This window comes from Mesocricetus auratus, unplaced genomic scaffold (assembly GCF_017639785.1).
Source record: "Mesocricetus auratus isolate SY011 unplaced genomic scaffold, BCM_Maur_2.0 Super-Scaffold_100003, whole genome shotgun sequence".
Classification (NCBI taxonomy): Eukaryota; Metazoa; Chordata; class Mammalia; order Rodentia; family Cricetidae; genus Mesocricetus; species Mesocricetus auratus.
Window position 1 is genome coordinate 72,124,913 of NW_024429188.1, and position 25,207 is coordinate 72,150,119.

The 25,207-nt window shown below is 43.4% G+C and overlaps 1 protein-coding gene across 1 annotated transcript in view; it reads right to left on the reverse strand.

The window, feature by feature from the left end:
* Btk (Bruton tyrosine kinase) overlaps window positions 1–25,207 on the reverse strand; it is a 43,974-nt gene that overhangs the window by 2,010 nt on the left and 16,757 nt on the right. Inside the window, exons 5-18 of the mRNA XM_005072490.4 lie at window positions 23,505–23,586; window positions 14,660–14,788; window positions 14,203–14,270; window positions 12,972–13,159; window positions 12,516–12,578; window positions 11,526–11,580; window positions 11,210–11,289; window positions 10,928–11,055; window positions 8,988–9,062; window positions 8,085–8,256; window positions 7,192–7,408; window positions 4,979–5,043; window positions 2,667–2,785; window positions 1,494–1,651 (exon numbers count right to left, since the gene is read on the reverse strand). Of these exons, the coding sequence (XP_005072547.1) occupies window positions 1,494–1,651; window positions 2,667–2,785; window positions 4,979–5,043; window positions 7,192–7,408; window positions 8,085–8,256; window positions 8,988–9,062; window positions 10,928–11,055; window positions 11,210–11,289; window positions 11,526–11,580; window positions 12,516–12,578; window positions 12,972–13,159; window positions 14,203–14,270; window positions 14,660–14,788; window positions 23,505–23,586 (1,599 nt within the window). The remainder of the gene's footprint in view (window positions 1–1,493; window positions 1,652–2,666; window positions 2,786–4,978; window positions 5,044–7,191; window positions 7,409–8,084; window positions 8,257–8,987; window positions 9,063–10,927; window positions 11,056–11,209; window positions 11,290–11,525; window positions 11,581–12,515; window positions 12,579–12,971; window positions 13,160–14,202; window positions 14,271–14,659; window positions 14,789–23,504; window positions 23,587–25,207) is intronic.

Genomic DNA, 25,207 nt, shown 5'->3' on the forward strand with positions numbered 1-25,207 from the left:
GAAGAGATAGGTGGATTCCTGTGAGTTCGAGGATGGACTGGTCTACATAGTGAGCTCTAGACAGCCAGGAATATGTAAAGAGACTCTATCTCAAAACAATAATAGTAATAATAAAATCCTTAGTATTGCATAGTAGTGCATGTGTGTGACCTCAGCAGTTGGGTTGTAGAAGCAGGAGAACCAGAAGTTGAAAGTCAACCTTGGCTACATAATGAGTTTGAGGCCAGCCTAACAATTTGAGACCCTGTCTCAAACAAACGCCTGTACCATACACCTGGCTTATGAGGTACTAGGGACCAAACCAAGGCTTCATTCATGGTAAGTAAACACTCTACCAATTGAACCACATTCCCTGGCCCCGACCAAACATTTTTAGAATAGTGAAGCATGATCCTTATTTCTACAATACTACAACTTCACCCTTTCAAAATCTATATTGTATTTTTTAAATGAGCTAGAAAGTTGACACAAGTATTTAGAGCACTGTCTGCTCTTCCAGTGGACCCAGGCTTGATTCCAAGAATCTTCATGGTGGCTCACAACTGTCCATAACTCCAGATCCAGGGGACCTGATACTCTCTTCTGGCTTCTATGGGTATCAGGCATACATATAAGCAAAACACCCATATACATATACATAAAATAATTTAAAATATTTTAGAATCAAAACTCCTAAACCAAAGCAGATAGACAAAAACTACTTCGGGTCCCTTCTAAGCAACAGGGTTTTTAAAGTCTCATTTAGAACCTCAACCAGAAAAGGTTGGCAGCTAGGAGAGTGGAAGAGACTGCATCTTCTGGAGCAGGAAGACCGAGGTGGTTATTTACTATCATTTGTGTAAGTGCTTCCCTAATAAATGCCTGCTTATCATTTATCTTGGATTGTTAGGACTCATTTAATCCCCACCTTCAACTGGTGCCCACATTGGTTGATTCCCATGATCAGCCCATGCAGCTGGCCGGCCATGGCACCCATGACCAGGAGCCAGGCCTGCCAGCCCGCCCGCGCCCCCCCCCCCGCCCGTGTTTACTCGGTCAGATGAGCCAGCCCCTCCTCTTCCTCATAAGGGGTCACATATGCACCTGAAGCCATGCCCCTAGGATGTGGCCACCACCACAAGTTCACCGTCAAAGCAAGATGTCATTACAAGAAGGAACAAAACTCCTAGGTGAGTCCCAGATAATGATTACAGATATTGTAACACCATTGTCTTACCTGAGTGTCTTTGATCGATAGTATGGTCCCACAAGCTCCCCACACTTAGAACTGATATAGGTACTAGAGTCTGGTCTGCTAATGATACTCTATCGAGGATGAGGGTGGCCGTGGAAAAGCCATCAGAGGATTGGGATGCAGGCCAGAGTGAGAAAGTAGGTTCAGCTATAAGTCTGTGCCCAGCTGACAGGTGACCATGGAGAGAGGCGACTGACTGGCAAATGAGAAATTAGGAAATTTAAGGGAATAATTTAAGAGAGAACACTACAACACTTACCTCATGCCAGCAGCTGTACATGATGGTATATACCCTCTCTGATGCTAGGTGAGGTCTATAGAGACGTAAGCCTTGGGCAATGTGCTCTGCCGTCTCACTGTTAGTAAATCTCTCATATGGCATCTTCCCAAGGGAGTAAATTTCCCACATTAAAACCCCTAGAAGATACAAAAGAGAAGTGTATTCAGTCTTTTTTGGAGTACCTGGGGCCCAATCTTTCTGGATGAACCTTAAAGATTAAAATAAGTTAGTTTCATCCTCCTTGAATTTTTCTCAGACGTCTGCCATGGTCCTGGCACCACTGCTGGCTATCAGAGTCACACTACGCTTGACCATTAGCTAGCCTAGAAGAGAGGCTGTGTCTTGTTTGTCTTGGTAGCTTCGGAGTCTGGCAGAGTGCCTAGTACATAATAAGTATTCAGAAGCCGTTGAATAATGAATGGTTTGTTTCCCAGGATATATTGTAAATTCTAAGAAAACACAGATTATGTCCAGTTTGCTGTGGTTGTCCTCAGAAGCCCCTGTGGTTCCTGACATCCTGACACATAGAAAGCACCCAAGGATCAGATGAACGATAACAGGAATACAAATGCCAACTGTCCTGTTATGTTCTGCTTTGATCTGTATAATCTATATTCTCCCCCCCATCAGTGTGTGTGTGTAAATGCCAACTGTCCCATTATGTTCTGCTTTGATTTGTATAATCTATATTCTCCCCCCGACCAGTGTGTGTGTGTGTGTGCAAATGCCAACTGTCCCGTTATGTTCTGCTTTGATCTGTATAATCTATATTCTCCTCCCCTCACCAGTGTGTGTGTGTGTGTGTGTGTGTGTGTGTGTGCTTGTGTACACCACAGCATACAGTGGAGGTCAGATAACAACCTTGAGTGTTGATCCACACCTTCTACTTGTTAGAGACAGGGTGGCCCTTGCTGTTTTCTGGTAGATCCTACAGGCTATCTAGTCCCTGAGTTCCTTGTGATTCTCTGGTCTCTGCCTCCTATCTGCTGGTAGAGACATAGTAGGATTCCAGATGCCTGTATTCACTTCTGCTACCAGCTTTTAAATGGGTCCTGGGGATCTGAATTCAGGTTGTAAGGTTTGCATGAGAAGCAGTTTGGTTTGCCCACTGAGCATTTCCACGCTCTAACCTGTATGTTCACATCTACTTACCAAAAGCCCAAATGTCAGATTTGCTGCTGAACTTGCTATACATGAGCACTTCTGGTGGAGACCACCGGACTGGGAATTTGGAACCTACTGAGCTAGTGTATTCATCATCCAGGACATACCTGCAAAGAATTCAATATTTGTTGCTATTAAGATTAAGACAGCTTGATATATGCCCGATTCTTCTCAGCACACCCATGAAGGTTGCACAAATACACATTTACATTCTTTCCCAAAAGTTTCTGCAGGTCCGTCAATGCATTCTACAAACAAAACCTCTGTTACGATTTCTTTTTCTTTAAAAAAAAAGTATTTATTTGCCTTCTATGTGTTTGAACCTACAGCCTTGCATATGCCAGGCTAGTACCCTACTGGTGATATTCACTTCTGGTCCTTTTTGTACTTTTGTTTAATGAGACAGTGTCTCACTAAATTACCCAAGCTGGCCTTGAACTATTTTTTGAGATAGGTTTCTCTGTGTACCCTGCCTGTCCTGGAACTCACTCTGTAGACCAGGCTGGCCTTGAACTCACAAATGCTGGGAATCAAGGTGTGTGCCACCACCACCCAGCTAATTGTGAGCCACATGTGGAAGCTGGGTTTGAACTCCGGTCCTCTGGAAGAGCAGTCAGTGATCTTAACCATTGAACCATCTCTCCAGTCCCTTGAACTTTCAATCATGGCACTGCTTGAGCTTCCAAAGTATCTGGAATTACAACCGGCTTGTACCATCAGGTTCAGCTTCCTTATTGATTTCTGGTTTAGCTTTCCTGATACACAATATGGTTACAATAAGAATAAACAGAGGAATAAAACCAATAAGGACTTCTTTCCTCTTCTCTACTCCACCTTTTTCTTTCTCTGCATTTCTTCTTCTCTGTTTCTTTCAATCTGCAGTAGCCAATAAGGGTTAGACCAAGAAAGGAGGAATGGAAGAAAGTCAGCAGGTTTAACATCAAGATAAGATATTGGGGAAATAGGAGAAGGATGAAGAGGGGGAGGACGGGTGCAGAGGGAAAAGAGGAAAGGAGAAGAGGGTTACAGCAATGAAGGAAAGGATGAGCATGGTGTGGTGGTGCATGCCGGGAATCCCAGGATTCCAGAGGTTAAGCCTGTTGGGGGCACAAAGGTCCTTGCACCCACAGATCACTAGGGAAAACAGGAATGTCAAACACATAGTGGGTCTCTTCTCCAATGGAAGAGATAAAATACTTGCTTCCTGTCTGGAAAGCTGGGAGTGCATTTTATTAATCTGGTGACATTTTTGCTATCTGTGGAGGCAGACCTCACCCACCATTTGCTATAGAAGCAGACCTCATTCAAATCACCCAGAAAGATTATCCCAGACTCTTCCATCCCTAGACCATTACCCATCCTTAGAGGGGATGTCACACGTACTTTATGACCTGCTGATCTCTATGCTATCTTGGTCAGAGACCACATTATATTCTAGGCCTTTTAGCTATAGAACCCACCCTCATGGTCACATGTATACTGTAAAGAGTCTCTATGTAGTCACAGCTTAAGCTTCATTGTGCACCTGGAATTGGACTGATTGTTGCCTGGAAACCTTTTCCCAAAGTGTACTGTGTTTTACATATGCTGACAGTGAACCACCTAGAATTAGACTCCCCGAAGTCTGACCCAGGCTGAGGAAGTCAATCTGCATGGGGTTTTCATTCTCATCTCTTTGCTGGTTCTCTTCTCTGACTGGATACCCGCAGGGACCCCCTCATGAGTCAAAACACTAAGGCCTAATGTGGGAGGATAGCTGAGTTCCAGAGCATCCTGGGTACACAGTGAGTTCCAGACTAATGTGTGATAGAGTGAGACTTTGTCACAAAAAAACCTGAAAAGATAAGAAATATAGCCAGGAAAGAAGGGAGGGAGGGAGGGAGGAAAGAAGGAAGGAGTGAACTAGATATCTCAGAATGTGGAGATGTTAGAAGACACTAAAATGAGAAGAGGAAGTCCAGGCATGATGGTGCCTTTAATCCCACCTGGTCTGCATAGTGAGCTCCAGTATAGCCAGACCTATATAGGGAGACCCTGTCTCAAAACACAAAAACAAAAAAAGGAGAGCAGAAAAAGGAAATAAAGAGATTAAAAATTATAACATAACCCTGTTTGTTCTGGGCTATTTTCACATTTACAGTGGATGAAAAAGTCAGATGTGCTAGCAATACCTATAATCCCAGCAGCAGAGAAGCTGTGGCAAGACAGAATACTCACGAGTGTGAGGCCACCATGGACTACATAGCACAACCATTTTTCCAAAATAAACAGTAAATAGGAAGATAAAAAGGCATACTCACCTAGACAGGCCAAAGTCGGATACTTTCACAACTCCTTGATCGTTTACCAAACAGTTTCGAGCTGCCTACAGTAAAACAGATACCAGTGAGACTGCAATTTTGGCTACCAGGTTAAAGACATGAGGCTTCTGCCTACCAGTAAATGAAACTGGGAAGACTCGTGGTCTTCTGCTAGAGGCACCCTCCACCTAATAGGAGTTATCTGATGCTACTGAGATAGGGATGTGTGTGTGTGTGTGTGTGTGTGTGTGTGTGTGCCTGAACATGTATGGATGTGCATGTGGAGGTCAGAGGTTGATGTCAGGTGTCTTCCTTGATCACTCTATTCCTTGAGGCAGGATCACTGAACCTAGAGCTCACTGGTTGGGTTAGGCTGGCCAATGATCTCTGTCTCTTCCCAAAGCCCTAGTGTTGGGATTACAGATGCGTACTGCCAACACCTGGCTTTTATATGGGCACTAAGGATCTGAACTTGGGTCTTTTTTCTTACTTTTGCTTTTGTCTTTTTTGTTTGCTTGTTTTTGTTTTTGTTTTACAGAGAAACTGTCTTATCCTGTACTTCTGGTTGACCTAGAACTCACTATGTATGTAACTCAGGCTGACCTACACTCACTATGTAGCAAGGCTGGCCTAGAACTCACTTTGTAGCTCAGGCTGGCCTAGACTCACTATGTAGCAAAGACTGACCTAGAACTCACTATGAGTTCAGGCTGGCCCCAAACTCCCAGGAATCTTCCTGTTTCCAACTCAGAGGTGCTGAGATTATGAGCATGAGGCAGCATACTTGACTGATCCTGAGAAATCTTGCTACATTTCCATCGCATGGAGAGCAGCCTGCCACGCACTCCTAAATAAAGCATGCTGAACACTTTCATTCATGTGGACAGTTCCACGTCCGTGAACTAAGCGAACTCAGAAGAAACGCTGGGAAAGTGTGTTTTGTTTTCTGCACTTCCGGCAGCGAGACTAAGGCAATTTGAGTCTCCCTGTGGCTGAAGGAAACAGGTACAAACTGATGCCTCCAGGGGCTAAGCAGGCAAAGGGAGAGTGGAGTGGGTGGGTGGGGACTGCAGCAAGTGGAGCACACAGACCTGGTGTGAAAGGGAGGGCTGCACCCCAGCTCCGGGTGACTATTAGCGTGGACAGTGAGATTGTGCCCCCTGTCTTCTCAGATGGTCTAGATTCTCAAGAGAAACTGGAAAGGACAGCTGGTGTTTGAAATGTAGAATGCTCCTCTTCAAGTACTATAGTATGGCAACTACAAGAAAACAGCATTTAAAACCATGGAAGGGGGCTGGAGAGATGGCTCGAGGTTAAGAGCACTGGCAGCTGCTCTCCCAGAGGTCTTGAGTCCAATTCCCAGCAACCACATGGTGGCTCACAACCATCTGTAAAGAGATCTGGTGCCCTCTTCTGGCCTGCAAGCATACATGCAGGTAGAACATTGTCTACATAATAAATAAATAAATCTTTTTTTTTTTCCGAGACAGGGTTTCTCTGTATTGTTTTTGGAGCCTGTCCTGGAATTTGCTTGGTAGACCAGGCTTGGTCTCGAACTCACAGAGATCCACCTGCCTCTGCCTCCCGAGTGCTGGGATTAAAGGTGTGCACCACCACCACCCGGCAATAAATGAATCTTAAAAAAAAAAGACAGCTGGAGATGTGGCCACTTGGTAGAATGCTCAACTAACAAGCACAAAGCCCTAGGTTCAATTCCCAGTACTGCATAAACAAAGTGTGGTGATGGACACCTATAATCCTAGTATTTGGGAGTAGAGAGAGAAAGACCAGAAGTCCAAAGTCAGCCTGGGCTACAAGTAACCCTGTCTCAAAAATAAAGTAAAATACAAAGAAATAAAAGTGGATCATAATTTATCCATGGGTCCTGTATGTAATTCTGATGTAACCAAACGGTGGCCTTGTACCAGGAGTAGTCACACTGGGAAACATGGAATTGTTCTTCTGCTCGAGGTCTAGAATGGGTAGTGTTTCCTCACAGGTAACAGGGACTCGGGGTAAGTGGCAGGGCTGTTGGAAATGAGGCTGGAGACAAGTGATGTGCTCAACACTGGCGCAGATGCACGCTTAATCTGTAATGTTTTCTAGAGAAAATCTAAATGCTGGCACTTGTGACCCTCCTCAACAGTGTATGCTATATCTTCCGACGCTCATTCCACCCCTTGAGTCCCACCGCGGTCCTTCTGAGGTCCCACCAGGTCTCGGTGAAGGAACTGCTTCGACTCCAAGTACTCCATTGCTTCACAGACATCTTTGCACATCTCCAGAAGCTGCTGAGTCTGGAAGCGGTGGCGCATCTCCCTCAGGTAGTTCAAAAGACAGCCATTAGCCATGTACTCAGTGATGATGAAGATGGGGCGCTGTTTGGTGCAGACTCCATACAACTGCACCAGCTTCTCATGGGAAAGATTCCTACAGGAGAGGCAAGGAGCTAGTCCTCCAGTTTTGCCTGCAAACCAGCCATAAAGGGGCAGGGGAGGAAAGGGGCTGGCCTAGCATAGAGCATCCAGTAAGGTACCATAATAGCAAAGCTATTTCTTTCTTCCCATCACAAAACCCAAAGGTGTTTCAGATGTGAGGGTGAACAGGGATTTGGAGCCTACCAAATGAACAAGAAACAAGCCCAAGTTTAAAATAACAATAGCTAAAACTAGAATCAACCTTTCCTTTGGAAGTCTAATATTGTACATCTAGCCAAAATGCTGAGGGGGCAATATAAATGGCCAACACTATCGTCAGCCAGAATCTAACTCAAAGAAATAATTATCTTAGCAGTTCCTTTTTTATATTTTGGAGACAGGGTTTCTCTATGTAGCCCTGGCTGTCCTGGAACTAGCTCTTGTAGACCTTGAAATCACAGGGATCTGCCCGCCTCTGCCTCTGCCTCCTGAGTGCTAGGATTAAAGACGTGTGCCACCACTGCCCGGCACCTTAGCAGTTTTTTAAGGTAACCCGCCAAAGGCTAACCTCAGGGCCCTGATCCCAAGTTTCTCTGACTGTAAGTGATCTTAGACCACAGTCTGCTGTCCTTACAGTTCCTAGATTTCTTCTACAACTGGACTGGGAACTGAATTTAGATGTAACTCACATCATGACTTTGGCTTCTTCAATGAATTCATCCTCAGACATGGAGCCTTCTCTGATCATCTTGATGGCCACATCATACTGGCCCCTCCATTTCCCATATTTCACTACACCAAATTGTCCAGTTCCAAGCTCCTTCAAGAAGGTCAGGTCCTTTGGATCGATTTCCCATGATCCTACCAACAAAGTCTTATTGTGACTCTTTGAGGAGGTATACATATATATGTATGTGTGTGTGTGTATAGTGCCTATAATATGTAAGATTCCATACTAGGGAATAAATAGGAAAAACAGTAAAGGATGAATGGATGAATTCCTAGGAATACTAATCTACCTTCCTTTACTCAGGTAAATCTCAGGGGAAGGGGATTGATTACTGGTTGGAGGAATCTGGGGGCTTTAGGTACAAATTGACCAAAAGGCAAGAAGATATACCGAAAACCTTCCAAAATCCAGTTGTGATTAGGCTGATAATGACAGTTAAAAATTCATGCATGATGCTGAAATTTTTTTACGTGATAAAACATAGCTGGTGAGGTAGCTCTGTAGGTAAAGCCGCTTGCCACCAAACTTGATCCCCTGAACCCACGTGTTGGAAGGAGAGAAACAACTCCAGGTTATTTTCTGACCTACGTGTGCGTGCTAATGCAAGTTTGTGTTCACACACACAAATAAATGACTGTAAAAAAAAAATAAAGCATCTAGAAATTCTCTTCTGAATCTGTTTTGCAGTTCCAGAAGGAACCACTAGAGGGAGGAAATTGTTAAATATCTTGAGTCTGTCTGGCCTTTCCTAGAGACAGCTGGCACAAAAGAATGTATCTTAAGAACATTCCAAAGGACAAGTTCCACTGAGGTAATTCTTGCAACTGCCAGTCCACCCAACTCTACAGAAAGAAGCCGTTACCATAGCCCAGGCCTGCAGTGGAAGGTGCATTTTTGTTTTGTTTAGACACAGGATATTTCAGCCTGGATATGAGTCCTGAAACAGAGAGGTTACAATATCAGCATAGGGGATGGGAACTCCTTGCATATCATCTTAAATTCTCACAATTCTAAGCCGGGTGGTGGTGACTCAAGCCTTTAATCCCAGCACTTGGGAGGCAGAGGCAGGCGGATCTCTGTGAGTTTGAGACCAGCCTGGTCTTCAAAGAGAGTTTCAGGACACTCTCCAAACCTACAGAGAAACCCTGTCTCGAAAAACCAAAAAAATTCTCACAATTCTAGTATGACTCTTTCTAAGTAATTTTGAATCTCAGATCTCCACAAATCCACATTGTTTTCTGAAGGTTTCTTCCCTCACAAAAGTTTTTGAGGACAAAAAAAAGGAAAATAATCATTGAAATATATTCCTTATTATTGCATATAGTGGTTGACACCAGTAATCCCATCAGTCTGGAGACTGAGGTAGAAGGATTGCTGTGAGTTCGAGGCTATCCTGAATGACTTGACAAGATAGCAAGACCTTATTTCAAAAGAAAATAAAAATAGAAACAACAGTGTGAAAGAAAGAAATCCCCTTCTTACTGAATGACTGAATATATGCCCACATCCCAGCCTGGGCTTAGCTCACTCACATCCTACTTTCTCAATGAAGCATCCCAAGCGTTCATGCCTCACCAGTCCTCCCAGTTTTCACGTGTTAGTCTGGGGTACTCAGAAAGTGTGTTCTGTTGTTGTCTAACCTGTATGTTCTTTCAGGCCAAGGATCTCAACTTAGAATTTTACTCATTTCTAGAACGGAATGAATTACAAGAGGGCATGGTAGGAACACGAATAATTGCTGGTAAATACTTTCTGATTCATTAGTCAATAGTCTCTTCATTACGGGTCTTTAGCACCAAATAAGAATTTAGTCCTGGGCCGGAGAAGTGGCTCAGTGGTTAAGAGCATATTCTACTCTTGCAGGGGAACTGAATCCAGTTTCCAGCACACACATATAACTATAGTTCCAGGGGATCCAATGTCTGTGACCTCCACAGGCTCCTGCTCTCATTTACACACACACACACACACACACACACACACACACACACACGCACGCACGCACGCACGCACGCATAAATTTTAAATCATAAAAATATGTTAAGAAGGAGGAGGAGAAATAGTCTCACCACTCCTGGTGTACAGGCCTGTAATCCCAACTAAGGAAGTGGAGGCAGGAGAATCATGAATTCAAGGATAGCCTGAGCTACAGATTAAGGTCCAGGTTAGCCTGAATAACATAGTGAGAGCCTGTGTTAAAAAAGTAAAGCTGGGGCCGCGAGTCGGTGGCGCACGCCTTTAATCTCAGCACTCAGAAGGCAGAGGGAGGTGAATCTCGGTGAGTTCGAGGACAGCCTGGTCTACAGAGCGAGTTCCAGGACAGCCTCCAAAACAATCCAGAGAAACCCTGTCTCAAAAAAACAAAACAAAACAAAACAAAAAAGTAAAGCTGGATGTGGTGGTGCACACCTTTAATCCCAGCACTGGGGGACAGAGGCAGGCAGATCTCTGAGTTCAAGGCGAGCCTGGTCTGCAAAGCAAATTCCGGAAGAGCCAGGGCTTCATAGAGAAACCCTGTCTCGGAAACCAAAAGAAAAAAAGTGAAAACAAACAGGCCTGGGAAAATTGCTCATTGATAGAACACTTGCCTAGAATGTTGGGTTCGATTTCCCGGCACTATATTAAAAAAAAAAAGTCAATCCCTATTGGATGCAAGGTGTGATTACAGCTTGACTAGAACCCCATCCAGCACCACAGGGATTAACTTTCATCACTAATTCGGATTACACTGCCTCTCATCCTTTTGTCTTGAATTGCTTCTCTGGGGGTTTGGAGGCCTTCACAGCTGCCTAGGGTACTCACCTGCAGAGTTATGTTGATGGTAGTTAATGAGCTCTGGGATGGTACTGAAAAGGTGTTTCTCAGCCAGGTAATACTGGCTCTGCGGTGTGGAACACACAACGTAATGGCGTATCACCCCTTGAGGGTCCCTGAGTGAATAATATTTAGTCAGTAACTTGGGGACCAGATATGGGAGGCCCCAGAGAGTGAAGTGAGATGAGTTTTGAGTTTAAGGCTGAGGAGTAAGTGTTGGGATGCCACCCGTGTCCTTTGTCCCCACGAATTTGGAACAGAAGCACTTACCCTGTAGATTTAGCAAATACAGACACAGTGTATTTTCCAGCTTTGCTGGAGTCTCTGACAATGAAACCTCCTTCTTTTCCCTGAAACAACAAAAAAGGAGTTCACCGTAAGAGAAAAGGGCATAACTGCCTGCCTAAACACAGGGGAGCGAAAATAGAATGGCCCTGATTTTCCCCTCAGGGTCCATGTTGGAGATGCAACCTCCTTGCTTTTCACGAATTAAACGGTTAAACTGGGATCCCAGTAGAAGAGGGACCCAACTCCTGGCTTGTATACACTGCACAGAGAATGCCTTTTGCATGTGGCCCGTACTTACCTCTTGCTTTAGCAGCTGCTCAGCTTGACTCCGAGTCATGTGCTTGGAATACCACCTGTGAAGAGACAGTACTTGATTGACCTCTAGGCCATGTCAAAGCATCTTGGAAGTCAGAGCATCCTCAGGGCTCACTGATACTATGATTCCATCATTTCATTCTACCACTATCAAGGATCTATCAATAATCCACACAGCACACTCTAGCCCTTCTAAAGCACAAGTTAGCACTGAAGACTCATGGCTACAGACTGAAGAGTGCAAGCAGGGAACAGGGTTTCTAGGGAAAGTAATAGGGATGGTTCACTCAAGGACAATCACTTCAATGACGAAGGAAAAAAGGACACCAGTTCAATTTTGGTGTTTGTATTCTTGCAAATGTTTCCTGTGAGGGTTTCAGTTCTTTGAGTGAGTCTTCTGTATTTGGGAATCTGCAAACCTCTCCATCACTCAAATATATTTGGGGGTGGGCATCCTAACAAGATACAGACACAAATGTGGTATCATTTGACCGAGTTGGTACTAATTTTGATGTCAATCTTTAAATAAACTAAGCTCATTAAAAGTATATATAAAATACTTTAATCCCAGCACTCAGGAAACAGGCAAGCGGATCTCTATGTTTTCGAGGCCAGCCTGGTCTACAGAGCAAGTTCCAGGTCAGCCAGGGCTACACAGAAAAAAACCCTGTTTTGAAAAACAAAAACAAAAATGTATATACTGGGGGGGATTAGAGAGATGGCTTAGCAGCTAAGAGCACTAACTTATCTTCCAGAAAACCTGAGTTCAATTCCCAGCACCTACAAGGCAGCTCACAACTGTCTGTAAGTCCCATTCCAGGGGATCCATCACCCTAACACAGACATACATGCAGGCAAAATACCAATGCACATAAAATAAAAATAAATAAATCACTTGTTAAATGTATAGGAAGTATATGCTGTACTGTGTTTGTCCTGCAAGTCTGTGCCCAGAGAACATAAGCATACTCACTCATACATCTCTATGGAGTCTTCTGCTTCAGTGACATAGTTACTAGGGATGTAACCCTCCTGCCTGTGGAGGAGACAATATGGTCACGCAGTGCTTCTTCACCCTTGCATAAACAGATTCCTGTACCCACTTCCCCGAGCTCAAACTAAATATGGACAAGAGATATAAATATATCCCTTAAAGAAGACTGTGTCTCGGATGCATAGTTCAGCCAGTGAAGGGTGGAGCTTCTCAACTTTGACATTGCATTATGTGCATCAGCACAGTCATTCTTAGAGGTGACAGATGCCGCACGTAGAGCTGTACGCTGAGAAATAGTGGAAGGGAGAGTGCATCCATTGTGTTGTGAGAAGAATAATCTCTGGTCCAGACACTGAACAGGAGAATCGTGTTGCGGCATTTTGTGTGCAAGTGGAGTGGGCCAGCAGAGGCTCAGAGGGGCCTGCACACACTCACCCATTTTTATCTCGTGCTCGCCACCACGGTAGGTTGCTTTCCTCCAGGATAAAGTACTCCTCGCCCTTTCTCAATTGTAAGTCGTTCGCATTCATTGGCATATAATCATAAAGGGCCACAACCTTTTTCAGCTCACTTGTGGAGACTGGTGCTGCTGTTGGCTCAGGGGGGAGTGGTTTTTTCAAGATCTGTGTGGTTAGAAGGAAAAGAATAGGGCAGAAGGTTGGTTAGTCATCAGGCACCCTCCTCTCCTCCTTCCTTCTAATTCTCTGGTTTACAGGAGAAAGAAACCATTCTAATCCACAGCAGGCATAATAAACATCTCCGTCAAGTTTCATTCCACAACCATTTAAGCCCCATGCCGGTGCTCCCAACTCAGGTACACATGAAGATCACCTAAGAATGTTTCAATACTCATCTCCAGAAAGTTTCCAACCGATAAACTATATCAAATTTTCTGTTAGCAGGACCAAAACATTAGGAATCTCTGTCTTTGACCAGGAATCCTCTTTGGTACTAAAGTAGTACATGGATCTAGTAACTGATTTGGAACCTCAGATTCCTTCTTCACAAAATGATCATAATAAAACCTAAAGTAAAAATGGAGCCCCAAATCAAGTTTTTATTATATTTCTCTGTGTGTGTGTGCATGTGCATGTATACGTGTGTTTTCATATTCATGCAAGTGTACCACAATGTACACATGGAAGTCAGAGTACTTTTCTTTAACCATGTGTATCCCAAGGATCAAACGCAGGTTGTAAGACTTGGTGGCAATCATCTTCACCTGACACACCATCTCAACAGCCCCACAAAATTAAATTTTGGAGTAAAATGTTAGCCAGGGATGGTGAAGTATGGACATAATTCCAGCACTCCGGAGGCAGAGGCAGATGGATTATGAGTTTGAGGTCAAACATGACACCACGCATGCCAGCACTTGAGACGGGTATGAAGGAAGATTTGCAGTTCAAGACAATCCTAAACTCAAAGATGCTGATGTGTGGTCAGTGACTGACAATGTTTTTTTGTTTTGTTTTGTTTCTTGAGACAGGATTTCTCTGTGTAGTCCTGGCTGCTCTGGAACTCCCTCTGTAGAGCAGGCTGGCCTCAAACTCAGAAATTTACCTGCCTCTGCCATCCAAGTGCTGGGATTAAAGGTGTGAGCCACCATGCCCGGTGACAACAAAATTTTATTTAGCCCACAGCTGTATGTAATTTCCCTTTATACCTGATCTTCCTCCGGGGTAGGGGGGAGAGGCTTTTTCGTTTTTCGATGAGAACTCCCAGGTTTTAAGCCTGTAAAACAAGAAGTCAGTGATACTATAAGATGCATTCCAGGGGAGGGCCCAGAGACAGGTTTTGTCCTGGGCTTTGCTGCTGTATACACTGCATTCTGCAAGTCAAAAGGGATTCTGGGCGCCTAGTCACTCATTTTAGCACAATACCAGCAGGATGTCAGCCCCCAGTAACTAATCCCTCCCCAAGCAGTCAAAATATGCAAATTTATGCTGGGTCCTTGAATTTGACAGACCTGTGAGAGGTGAAGCAAGTAATGTTAAAGGAAGGAGAAACCAGGGTGGGGACACAGCTGTTTAAAGCCTGGGGATGTCTGGCAGTGCACACACACACACACACACACACACACACACACGGAGGGGGGGTGGTGTACTGATCAGATATCTTACTTCCATTCCTGTTTTCCAAAATTTGGCAGCCCATAGCATTTTTGGCTGTCTGAGAGCAACAGAGATACTGTCCATCGATCCAGAAGCAAGGGTGGTATTTCTGTACCAGGTCACTGTTGTACCGGATTACTGTTGCGAGAGAGAAAAGAGATCACATAGAACACGTCAGAGAGCATACCATCTGCCTGCTTTCCTCTTTGCCAAAGGTGAGTATCGAGCATCACACTACTACTCTCTCTCTCTCCTTAACCATCCTGAAGGACACAGACAGCAAGCAACCTAGCTAGTTCACAGGAATAGCCTGGCCTGCCTGTTTGCACTTACTGGAGTTATTTCCTGCACAATTATCTTTGGTGGCCTGTCATAATGAGTATTCTCCAATCAACACGATAAGACCAGTTGATGGCTCCAGAACCCCATGGCAAAGATATTATCTGTTTTCCCAGGAGTCATAATTATCCTGCAATACAGCTGTTAATTATGGTGTTTGCCTTTCAGAAGAAGAAAATAAATGTGCCCAATTCTAACTCATTCCATTGTTTAGTATACCTATTTCCTGGTTCCCACTTCCTGAGTTATCTTTTTTATTATTTGCTTGTTGAGACAACATCTCTCTTTGTAGCCCTGGCTGACATGGAAGTTACTATGTAGACTGGGGTAGCCTTAGACTCAAAATTAATGACTACTGCCTCAGTCTCTCACATCTTGAGGATCCGTGTGTAAGGTACTCTGCCTGGGCCCCGAGCCATATTTTAGTGACACCTGCATTAGGGAGAACTTGCAACATTAGACTTTCTGTGTGTATAGAATAGTCAGCAGAGCTGAGCTTGTCAGAAACTGTGAGTCTGCCTTTAGAAAAAACAAACACACATACAAACCAAAAACACCAAGATTCCAATCTTCCTTGGCCACTGACATGGGTATAAATATACATGCATACATATGTATAATCATCTTATTGTCAAAATACACGTGTAAGTTCCATTTCCCTCACAGGGCTGGTAGTGAAGCTCAAAAAAAAAACCTTCTGGAAATCAAAGTAATTGACAAAGGGTGGTTTGCAGATAGGTGTAATTACTGTTCATAATTCATTAATTCAGTGGCATCTCAAGGACTTTACAATGAAGTAAACTTTAAAAGCATTTTTGTCTTACTGGTTTCTTTTGTTGTTGTTTTCCTTTCTTTCTTTCTTTTTTTTTCAAGACAGGATTTCTCTGTGTAGCCCTGATTATCCTGGAACTCACTCTGTAGATCAGGCTGGCTTTGAACTCATAGAGATCCACCTGCCTCTGCCTCCCAAGTGGTGGGACGAAAGGTATGCGCCACCACTGCCCGGCGATTTTCATTTATTTTTAGAGACAAACGTTGAGTTGGGAGGATGGGGAGGTGGGGAGGATTATTCTAGATTCTAGAAGGGGTTTGGAGGAGGGGGGAACATGATGAAAATATATTGTATGAAAGTTTAGTTTGTATGTTTGTTTGTTTTGGTTTTTTGAGACAGGGATTCTCTATGTCACTTTGGAGCCTATGCTGGCACTCACTCTGTATAAACCAGACTGACCTCGAACTCACAGAGAGCTGCCTGCCTCTGTCTCCCGAGTGCTGGGACTAGAGGCGTGCGCCACCAATGCCCAGCTGAAAGTTTAGTTTTTAAAAAGCATCCAGAAAGTTTAGTTTTTAAAAGGCATCCAGGCCAGGGCTGATAGACAGATGGTTAAAGGACTTAATCACTGAAGCCTGGCAACCTGAATTGGATTCCAAGACCACACTTAAAAAGTTAACTGTGGTTCACAAATGTGTAACTCTAGAATTCCTGCTGAGATAGATGTTAACAAGAAAAAAATCAAGGTGGGAGGTGGAGGCAGAGGAGTCCCCTGGGAACTTGAAAATGTAACACAATGGCAGAAAGGAGACACAGTGCCTAAAAAATAAGATGTAAGGTGGCAAACAACTTCCCAAAAGTTTTCTTCTGAACTCACACAGGGCCATGGCATGCGCACACCCACAGACACACACAAGCAAACAAAATAAATCGATAACTTCCAAAGGCATCTAGGAATCATGTGTCAGACAACAGAGAGAAGTAAAGAAATTCAACAATAGTAAGCACTGTGACAAAGACCCTGGCTGCTCCAAACTCGCGCACATTACTAAGAAGAATCTTTTAGAAAATAGGAAGAAAAGCAAAATATTCCAGTGTAGAAAATAACTTAAGTTCTTAAGAGCTTACTAGTCAGACCTTACTCTCTTAAGAAGAGGCCTAGAGGTTTCCAGGAGTATGTGTGTTTTATAGGCAAACAAGCTAAAAGTAACATTTTTTAAAAAGTGTGTGACTGTAATCCCAGCACTTGCAAGGCTGAGATAGGAGGATCAAAAGTTCAAAGTTTAGATGGCTGGAGAGATGGCTCAGAAGTGAAGAGCCCTGGCTGTTCTTCCAGAGGTCCTGTGTTCAACTCCAGTCACACATGCAGGCAGAACACTGAACACATGTTAAATAAATAAATCTTTAAAAATTATTTTAAAAATTCAAAAATAAGTTCAAGGTTTGGCTGGGCTACATACAGTACAATACCCTGAAGCTGAAGATGTATCTGAATTGACAGAGTACTAGTTTAGCGTGCACAAGAAAATGGGTTCAATCCCTGGCACCTCACAAAACAGGTGTAGCAAGCCAGGTGGTGTTGATGCGACTCAGTAGGCAGAGGCAGATAGATCTCTGTGAGTTCGAGGCCAGCTTGATCTACAGAATAACCTTCAGGACAGCCAGACTGTTTCACAGAGAAACCCTGTCTCGAAAAACAAAACCAAAACAGGTATAGTGGCATACACTGGTAATCCCAGGATTCAGGAAATAGAGGCAGAAGTTCAAGGCCATCCTTCCTTAATTACATAGCAAGTTCGAGGCCAGTCTGGGCTACATGAAACCCTCTCTCAAAAAGCAAATACGTAAAACAACAACGGAAAGGTGGCTTCTGGATGCTTCCCACAAGATGCTTTTGGGGTGGATGCACATGGTGCTAGGGATTGAGCCCGCGAGGCAAGTGCTGTACCACTGAGCCACATTCCCAGTTCCTCATCATGACCTTTGAGACTCTCAACCACTTTCCCCTGCCAACTTCTCAGTGTTCCTCTTCACCATTACCAAGTACAGGGTGGTGACAGTTGCATCACCTACAGAAACTTTAAAAATATAATGTACTACAAGCGACCAAAAGTTTATCTCCCTTTAATTATTAGCAGGCACAACCAAAAGTTTATCTATCTTTAATTATTAGCAGGCACTACCAAAAGTTTATCTACCTTTAATTATGAGCAGGCACTGGTATTTCTAAATAACACCACTGAAACTCCACCCTGCCTGGGCTGATTGTTCTGACCACTACCTCTCTCTGCTTCTCCCTAGTGTGCTACTCCCTTCACCAGGGGGTTTCAAGACCTCAGTTCCTCTGTACCTTCTGGGGGACAGGCACCAATAGACACTGTTAGAATACTTAACATCTAGCCACTCTGACAAGCTAGCCTACGCTTATCTGCTACCGGGTGGGAAATAAAGCTTCCTGCTTTCTCCAATTTCTGTGTACTAATTAAAGAATCCTTTCACTGGGTATAGTGGGCCACACCTTTACTCCCAGAACTCAGAAGGCCTAAGCAGGCGGATCTCTGAGTTCCCAGGCTAGCACTGTGTACAGAGGGAGATTCAGGCTAGCACTGTCTGCATAGAGAGTTCCAGGCCTTCCAAAGCTACATCGTCTAAAAACAGAAAAGCAAAGAAAAATAGAGTTATAGGTTCACATCTGTAATCCCAGCACTTGGGAGTCTTGGGCAGGTAGATCAGTAGTTCAAGGGCAACCTAAGTTACCAAACAAGTTCCAGGCCAGGCTGGGCTATGTGGTGAGACTTTAGCTCAAAATAACAATAAAAAGGAACTATTTACATTCCTAAATAGTGTCTGTTTCTTAAGAAGTCTCTCTGGGAGGGAGGGCTAGACAATTGGCTCAGCTGTTAAGAAGCACTTGCTGCTCTTGCAGAGGCCTTGGTTTTGATTCCTAGCCGTCACACCGTAGGTCACATCCATATGCAACTCTAGGCCCCGGAGATTCGATGCTGTCTTCTGACCTCTGCTGGCAACAAGCATGTAAGAGGTGCACATACATGCAGGAAAAACACTAACATACATAAAAAAAGAAAAGAAGTCTCTTTGGACTGGTGCTCAGTGGTAGAATGGTTGTCTAGTCTGTGGCCAGGCCTGCTGCATTATGCCTTGTTAGCTCAGCACTTGGAAGTCTAAAGTAGGAGGTGCCATGAGTTTGAGGCCAGTCTTAGATACACAATGAATTTTAAGCTAGCCTGGTCGGCATCGTGAGACCCTGTCTCAAAATGAACAAGACAAATCAAAACAGCACAACAACACAATTTTGAAGACAGCAACCCCACTTACACACTGGCTATCTAGAGCTTGTATTCTCAGCAACCTAGAGGAGAATTATGAAAGCTAGGTATCCCATCAAGAGAACCTAGAGGAGACTGTTTCAGCCATGCACAGATGGCCTGTCAGGTAAGTACAATGGTTGGTGCTTATTCTCCGAGTACTTGAAAGACTGGTCTATGGCATTCATGCCACCACAAGACTGTCTAAACTTCTGTTTCAAACATGCAGAATTCACTGCCTGTATTGCTTGTTGAAGCTTTGCCTGTGCCGTTGTTCCATTAATTTGGGTGATGTCAGGGCGGTTGTTGTATCTGAAGGTCAATAAGGATAGGATTTATTGAGCTTGCCCAAACAAACCAAGAATAAATATGAGGCTGAGGCACATAGGTCAGCAACAGAACATGTGCTTAGAATGAACAAGGCTCTGGTTTTATGTACTAGCACTAAAGAGGAGGAAGAGTAGCGATAGGAGAGAAATACTTGGTGTTCTAATGTAAAAGAATCCACTATTGCGTTCAATGAAATGAAATGAAAGAGCCCATGGCTGGGTCCTAGTGATATGGCTATTTTACGGAAAGTCGCAGGTGTAGTGAGTCACTCCTATCCTAGCACTGTGATCCTAGCATTAGGTAGGGCTGAATCAGCAGAATGGCCACACGTTCAATACAGGCCTGGGCTATAGTGTGAGATATTGTCACAAACAACATAAAACCGAAAGAGAAAAGGGAGGGCAGTGAGACGGCTACAGATAAAGGCACCTACCACCAAATCTGATAAGCTGACGTCAATCTCCAGGATCCACATGATGAGAAGAGAAAGCTAAATCCCACAAGGCAAGTTGTCCTCTGACCTCCAGACTTGTAGCATGCTTGCACACACATGCACTCAAACTTAATAAAAAAAAAAGTGGACGAGGAAGAGGCAGAAGAGAAAGTGAGGGAGAAGTAGGTGGAAGAGGAGGAAGAGGAGGAAGGGAAAGGAGAAGTATATGAAAAGGAGAAGGAGGAGAAGAGGAAGAAATGGGAAACAGAAAACACAGCAGCTGGACACTAGGTCTTGGTTTTAAAATTAAGGTACAACTTATTTAGGATAAATTACACAGACCTATGGTGCATAGCAAGCCACCTTTGTCGTTCGTGGCTTAGCCTCGCTTAGATCCAATACTTTGGAAGGCTTCTCCATGCCTCCTTGTGGTTAAACCCCTCCAGCAGTAACCAATACCCAAAGAAGTCTTCTCCTCTGCATGTTGGTAACTTCCACTTGATACTTCTTAACCAAAGGCAGGGGCAGTATTGCTACATTGAGATGTGAAGGTTCCTAATAAAGGGTCTCAAGGAAGGGTCTCAAAATTTATAGCCCTGGCTAGCCTAGAATTCTCTATGCAGATCAGGCTAGCCTGGAACTCACAGAGATCCTCCTGCCTCTGCCTGCCCGGTGCTGGAATTAAAGATGTGCCCCACCACAACAAGCAGGGCAGCTCACACTTTTTTCATTATAATTACCAAAATCTATCCTGACATTACGACTCTCATCTGAATTTCTCAGCAATAATGCAAGTCGATAGACGATGCTCCTGCTGTGTCTCCTCAGAGTGACTCACACAACTGAAAGCCTAGTTGATTCTAAAAAGATGCCACTGTTAAGTAAGCTCTGGCCGCCATTTCCACGCAGGCTAGAGACATGACACACTTGTCCTTTTGGGGATCCTTAGCCCAACCTTAGCACATGGAACTACTTCTACACTGAAGTTTTGCCTTTTTATTTTAATGTGCTGGATATCAAGGCACATGGCCTTGCACATGCTAGGCAAGCCCATCACCACTGAGATACATCTTCAGTTCTGTATTTCTTTGCAGGGGAGGAAGAAAGAAAGAAGAAAGAGAGCCACAATTTGAAAATAGCAAGAGATGAAACATGGTTTCTCATATAACACTTCTCTAACATTTTTTTAGTGTAAATTATGTCCTGGAGGTATCTAAAAATTATTGAGAACAGTAATAAAGCCCAATAAACTTGTAGAAGGAGGAGGAGGAGAAGAAAAGGAAGTAGTAGAAGCAGCAGCTCCTGCTGTCTCCTGGGGGATGTCCAAACAGGTTTGACAAGTTATACCGGAGGTATCTTCAGCAAAACAGAAAACAGAAGAGCATGCAAAAGTGTACTGAGCCACTTTCTACAAACCATCAGCAATACAGCTGAAGTGACGGTGTTTGTTGTTTTAGCTTTATGTTTAGACTATTGTTATTTTGGTTAATGAACTTGGTTTGGAAATTAGTGTTTGAAGGGTAAAAGAACTAAATAAAAAAAAAGGAATAGAAAAGAAAAAAATGCTAACTCCACATTTTTCTCTGGCTTTCTCCTCAGATAGTCTGCCCATGGTTTCCTGCTTCCTAACGTGCTGCAAGCCACTACTGCAGAGCCTAAATTGGTGGTAGGCAAATACTCCCATAGAAAAATCAATTTGTGCATCTTTTTATCAATTGCTTTCTGTGTGCAAGGCATTGAATGCAACACTCTCGAGGGAACCAAAGAGGTACAAACATAGATGCCCTCCATAGTTCTTTTTTTTTTGGTTTTATGAGACAGGGTTTCTCTGTATTGTTTTGGAGGCTGTCGGTCCAGCCCAGCCTCGAACTCACAGAGATCCGCCTGCCTCTGCCTCCTGAGTGCTGGGATTAAAGGCGTGTGCCACCACCGCCCAGCCCTCCATAGTTCTTCTATCAGTCTCCAGGAATAGTTCTCTGGCTTGGAATCAGTATATTTGTTTTGAGAGTGGAGTCTCAAGCCTGTATCCAGGCTTCACCACTGATTAGCTATGTGTTCATGAGTGATTTTGTCGCTTCTTTGACCCTCAAATCTTTCACCTGGAAGCAGGACTGTAAATCATGAAACTATTGTGAGGATTAAATGAGCCGATACATTTGAAGCCCTTATCACAGACCCTGAATCACAGTAATAGCCTGTAAGGTGCTAGTTATTGTTACCATTAGTCCAAGATTGCTGTGAGAATGAAACACAGTAATACATAAGTTACTTTGCTCAGTGTCTAGTACACAGCAAGAACTCAATAACTAAATGGTCCTTTCCTTCCTTTTCTCCTTCAGCCTGAAAGAATTGGTGATTGTAATTTGTACTAATTATACTTTCAAGGGGATGAACAAGGCAAACCACTGAGTACTGGAATCTAAGTGTTTGTGAAGACAAAGGGCTGTCATGAAATAACCCAACTGTGCCGTTATCGGGCTGCCCTCCTTCCTGTTTCTCTAGGCAGCCTTTCCTGATGTCAACTCAACCAGTTAATCTCTCAGTCACTTGACTTGTAGCTATATATACACACGAGAATATGAGCATGCATCCTGTGCTGCAAGCATTTACAGTGAAACTTATCTTTACCACTGTGTGGTGAAATACCAAGGAAATGTTCAAGTTTAGGTCTTCACAAAGCAATGACTACAAAGTAGTTCCTTGGGAGATATTTACCCACAATGAGGAGATGGTTGCCCCGTCTTACCTAGTGCCTTATGGTTTTTCTCATACTTTTACACATGTTATTATTTGTCTGATTCTTAGGCAACTCTGGAGGTAGATATGGCAGGTGCTATCATCATTGTTATTTGGGAGATAAAACTGGACCACCAGAAGTCCATGGCCCACTTGACAAAAGTCAGTAATAGTGTATGATCGTTGAGCAACACGCCACCTTTGTAAATGGTGCAGCATTTACATGATATTGTTATATAAAGTTTTATGTAAATAAGAAAATGAAGGCACAGACAGGTGGTGGCGGCACACACCTTTAATCCCAGCACTCAGGAGGCAGAGACATATGGATCTCTGTGAGTTTGAGGCCAGCCTGGTCTACAGAGCAAGTTCCAGGACAACCAGGGTTATTACAGAGAAACCCTGTCTCTAAAAACCAAAAAGAGAAGGTGTCCACAATTACAAAACTGCCTTAGAAAGGGCTGGAGAGATGGCTTCCTGGGTAAAGGAGCTTTCCATGCAAGCCTGATGGCCCAAATTCCATTCCTAGAACCCACAATGGAAGGAGAAAATCAACTACGGAAAGTGTCTCCACACATGCTGTGGTGTGCAGGCGCACATGCATGTGTGTGCACACACAGACACACACACACAAATGATAATAATGATAAACATTTTAAAAGCACAAAATTGCACTGGAGGCATGATGGAACAGTCTAATATGTTACCTTTTATTCATGTGATGGAATAGTACTCTGTTGAGACAAAACACTCTCACTATCCTTCTCTCCTTGCTTTATGAGTCCTTTCTCCTTCATTCATTCATCCTTCCTTCCTCTATATCTCATTTCTCTTTTCTTCCCTCCTGCCTCTCCTCTCTTTCTTCCAATTTCTTTCTCTTCCTTTTTAACACTAGTTTACTGTCAAAGTAATCCTCACCATTTTTGAGCTGGTGAATCCACCGCTTTCTCAGCTCTTCAGTTGGGGAGAAAACATAGAGAGGTCCTTCATCATATACAACCTGGAGTGATGAACACACCAAATTTCAAGGTTAGGGCTCAGTGAATAGAAGAAAATCTTAGAGCAATGAGTGAATCTTAAGGCACAACACTGTATATCTGTTGTATAAAAGAAAGAAAGAAAGCCAGGGCCTTCAGTTAACAGTGGTTCTGGGGGCAGGTTAACCAGTTGAAGACTTCCCGAACTATTCATGTCCAGGGATGTAAGACTTGAAAACTCTCAGCTTTTGAGTACTCTTAAGTCCTCTTGATTATGGATGTTTTGTTTTGTTTTGGTTTTTTGAGATAGGGTTTCTCTGTGTAGCTTTGGAGCCTATCTTGGCACTCGCTCTGTAGACCAGGCTGGCCTTGAACTCACAGAGATCCACCTGCCTCTGCCTCCCGAGTGCTGGGATTAAAGGCCTGTGCCACCAACACCAGGCCCTTGATATACGTTTTAATTTATGTGCCTATTTAGTCCACAGTGTCTCCTTTAACATTTGGTAGAGGATTGTTTATCCTTTAACAGAGGATATTTTATAATCTCAGTCTTAAATTTTGCTTGATCTCAGTATTAAATTTAGCTTTATATGGAAGAAAATTGAAAGGATAATCTATATGGGATTTGGGGCTTGGAAAACAGGGAGAAAATTTTTAATTCATGAGTATTAAAAACCCTTTCCAGTGACTTTCTCTCATTAATATTTGGCAAAACAAGTTTAGAACTAAACTTATTTCAAATTGAGTAAGTATATATCAGGGACAATCATCAAATCATTATTTTTTAACACCATGTTCATTATGTTGGGTATAACATAGATGCATAAAATATAACATATTTGGTTCTGATGTCAAGCATGGCGACTTATACCTGTAATCCCATCACTCAGGATGCTGAGACAGGAGGATGGTAAATTCTAGGCTAGTCTGAGGTACACAGTGAAATAGTATCTCAAAAAAAACTATTGGATCTAACCCTCATAGAGTTAGTAGACATCACACAATGAATCCTAAAGTCAAATATGAGTTGTTTTGAATTATGAACTATTTTTATTTATATAATGCTGTTCATCATCTGATCATGCAGTCAAACAAGATCATGTTCAAAAACAGTGGTAATAAAAAGTATGTCACAAACACCCTTCCTTCACAAGTTTTCTAAGAGTCAGCCAGAAAAGAAGTCATTTTACATTTTTCTTTTTGCTTGTTGGTCTTGCTGTGCTCATATGTCCATGACAGAAAGCCCCCTCCCCTGAGACTTTCCACTTCCTTTTCTGGCTTTCACTGCTGCTGAGGCCACTATATTCATTGCATGTGGCCTACACAGTTCTCAGGATACAAGCAAGCTGATTTGAAGCCCAAATCATACTCTTTTCTATGGCTTACAGTGCATCTATCAAACAAGATTTCTTCACCTGTTTCAGACTAGATGGGAATGTAGGTTTATGTCTAATAAGCCTTCCCCATACTGAACTTCCTAGTACTACCCCTTCCCTCCCCTTTTCTGTCTTTTCAACCCACATGACCGCCATTAAATAGCCATGCAGAGCCAGAAGGAAGTGAAATGATCAGTCAACAAGCAGAATGTCTTTCTCAATTCAGCCGTCATAAACAAGACATAGAATAATAGGACTGGTGTTGATT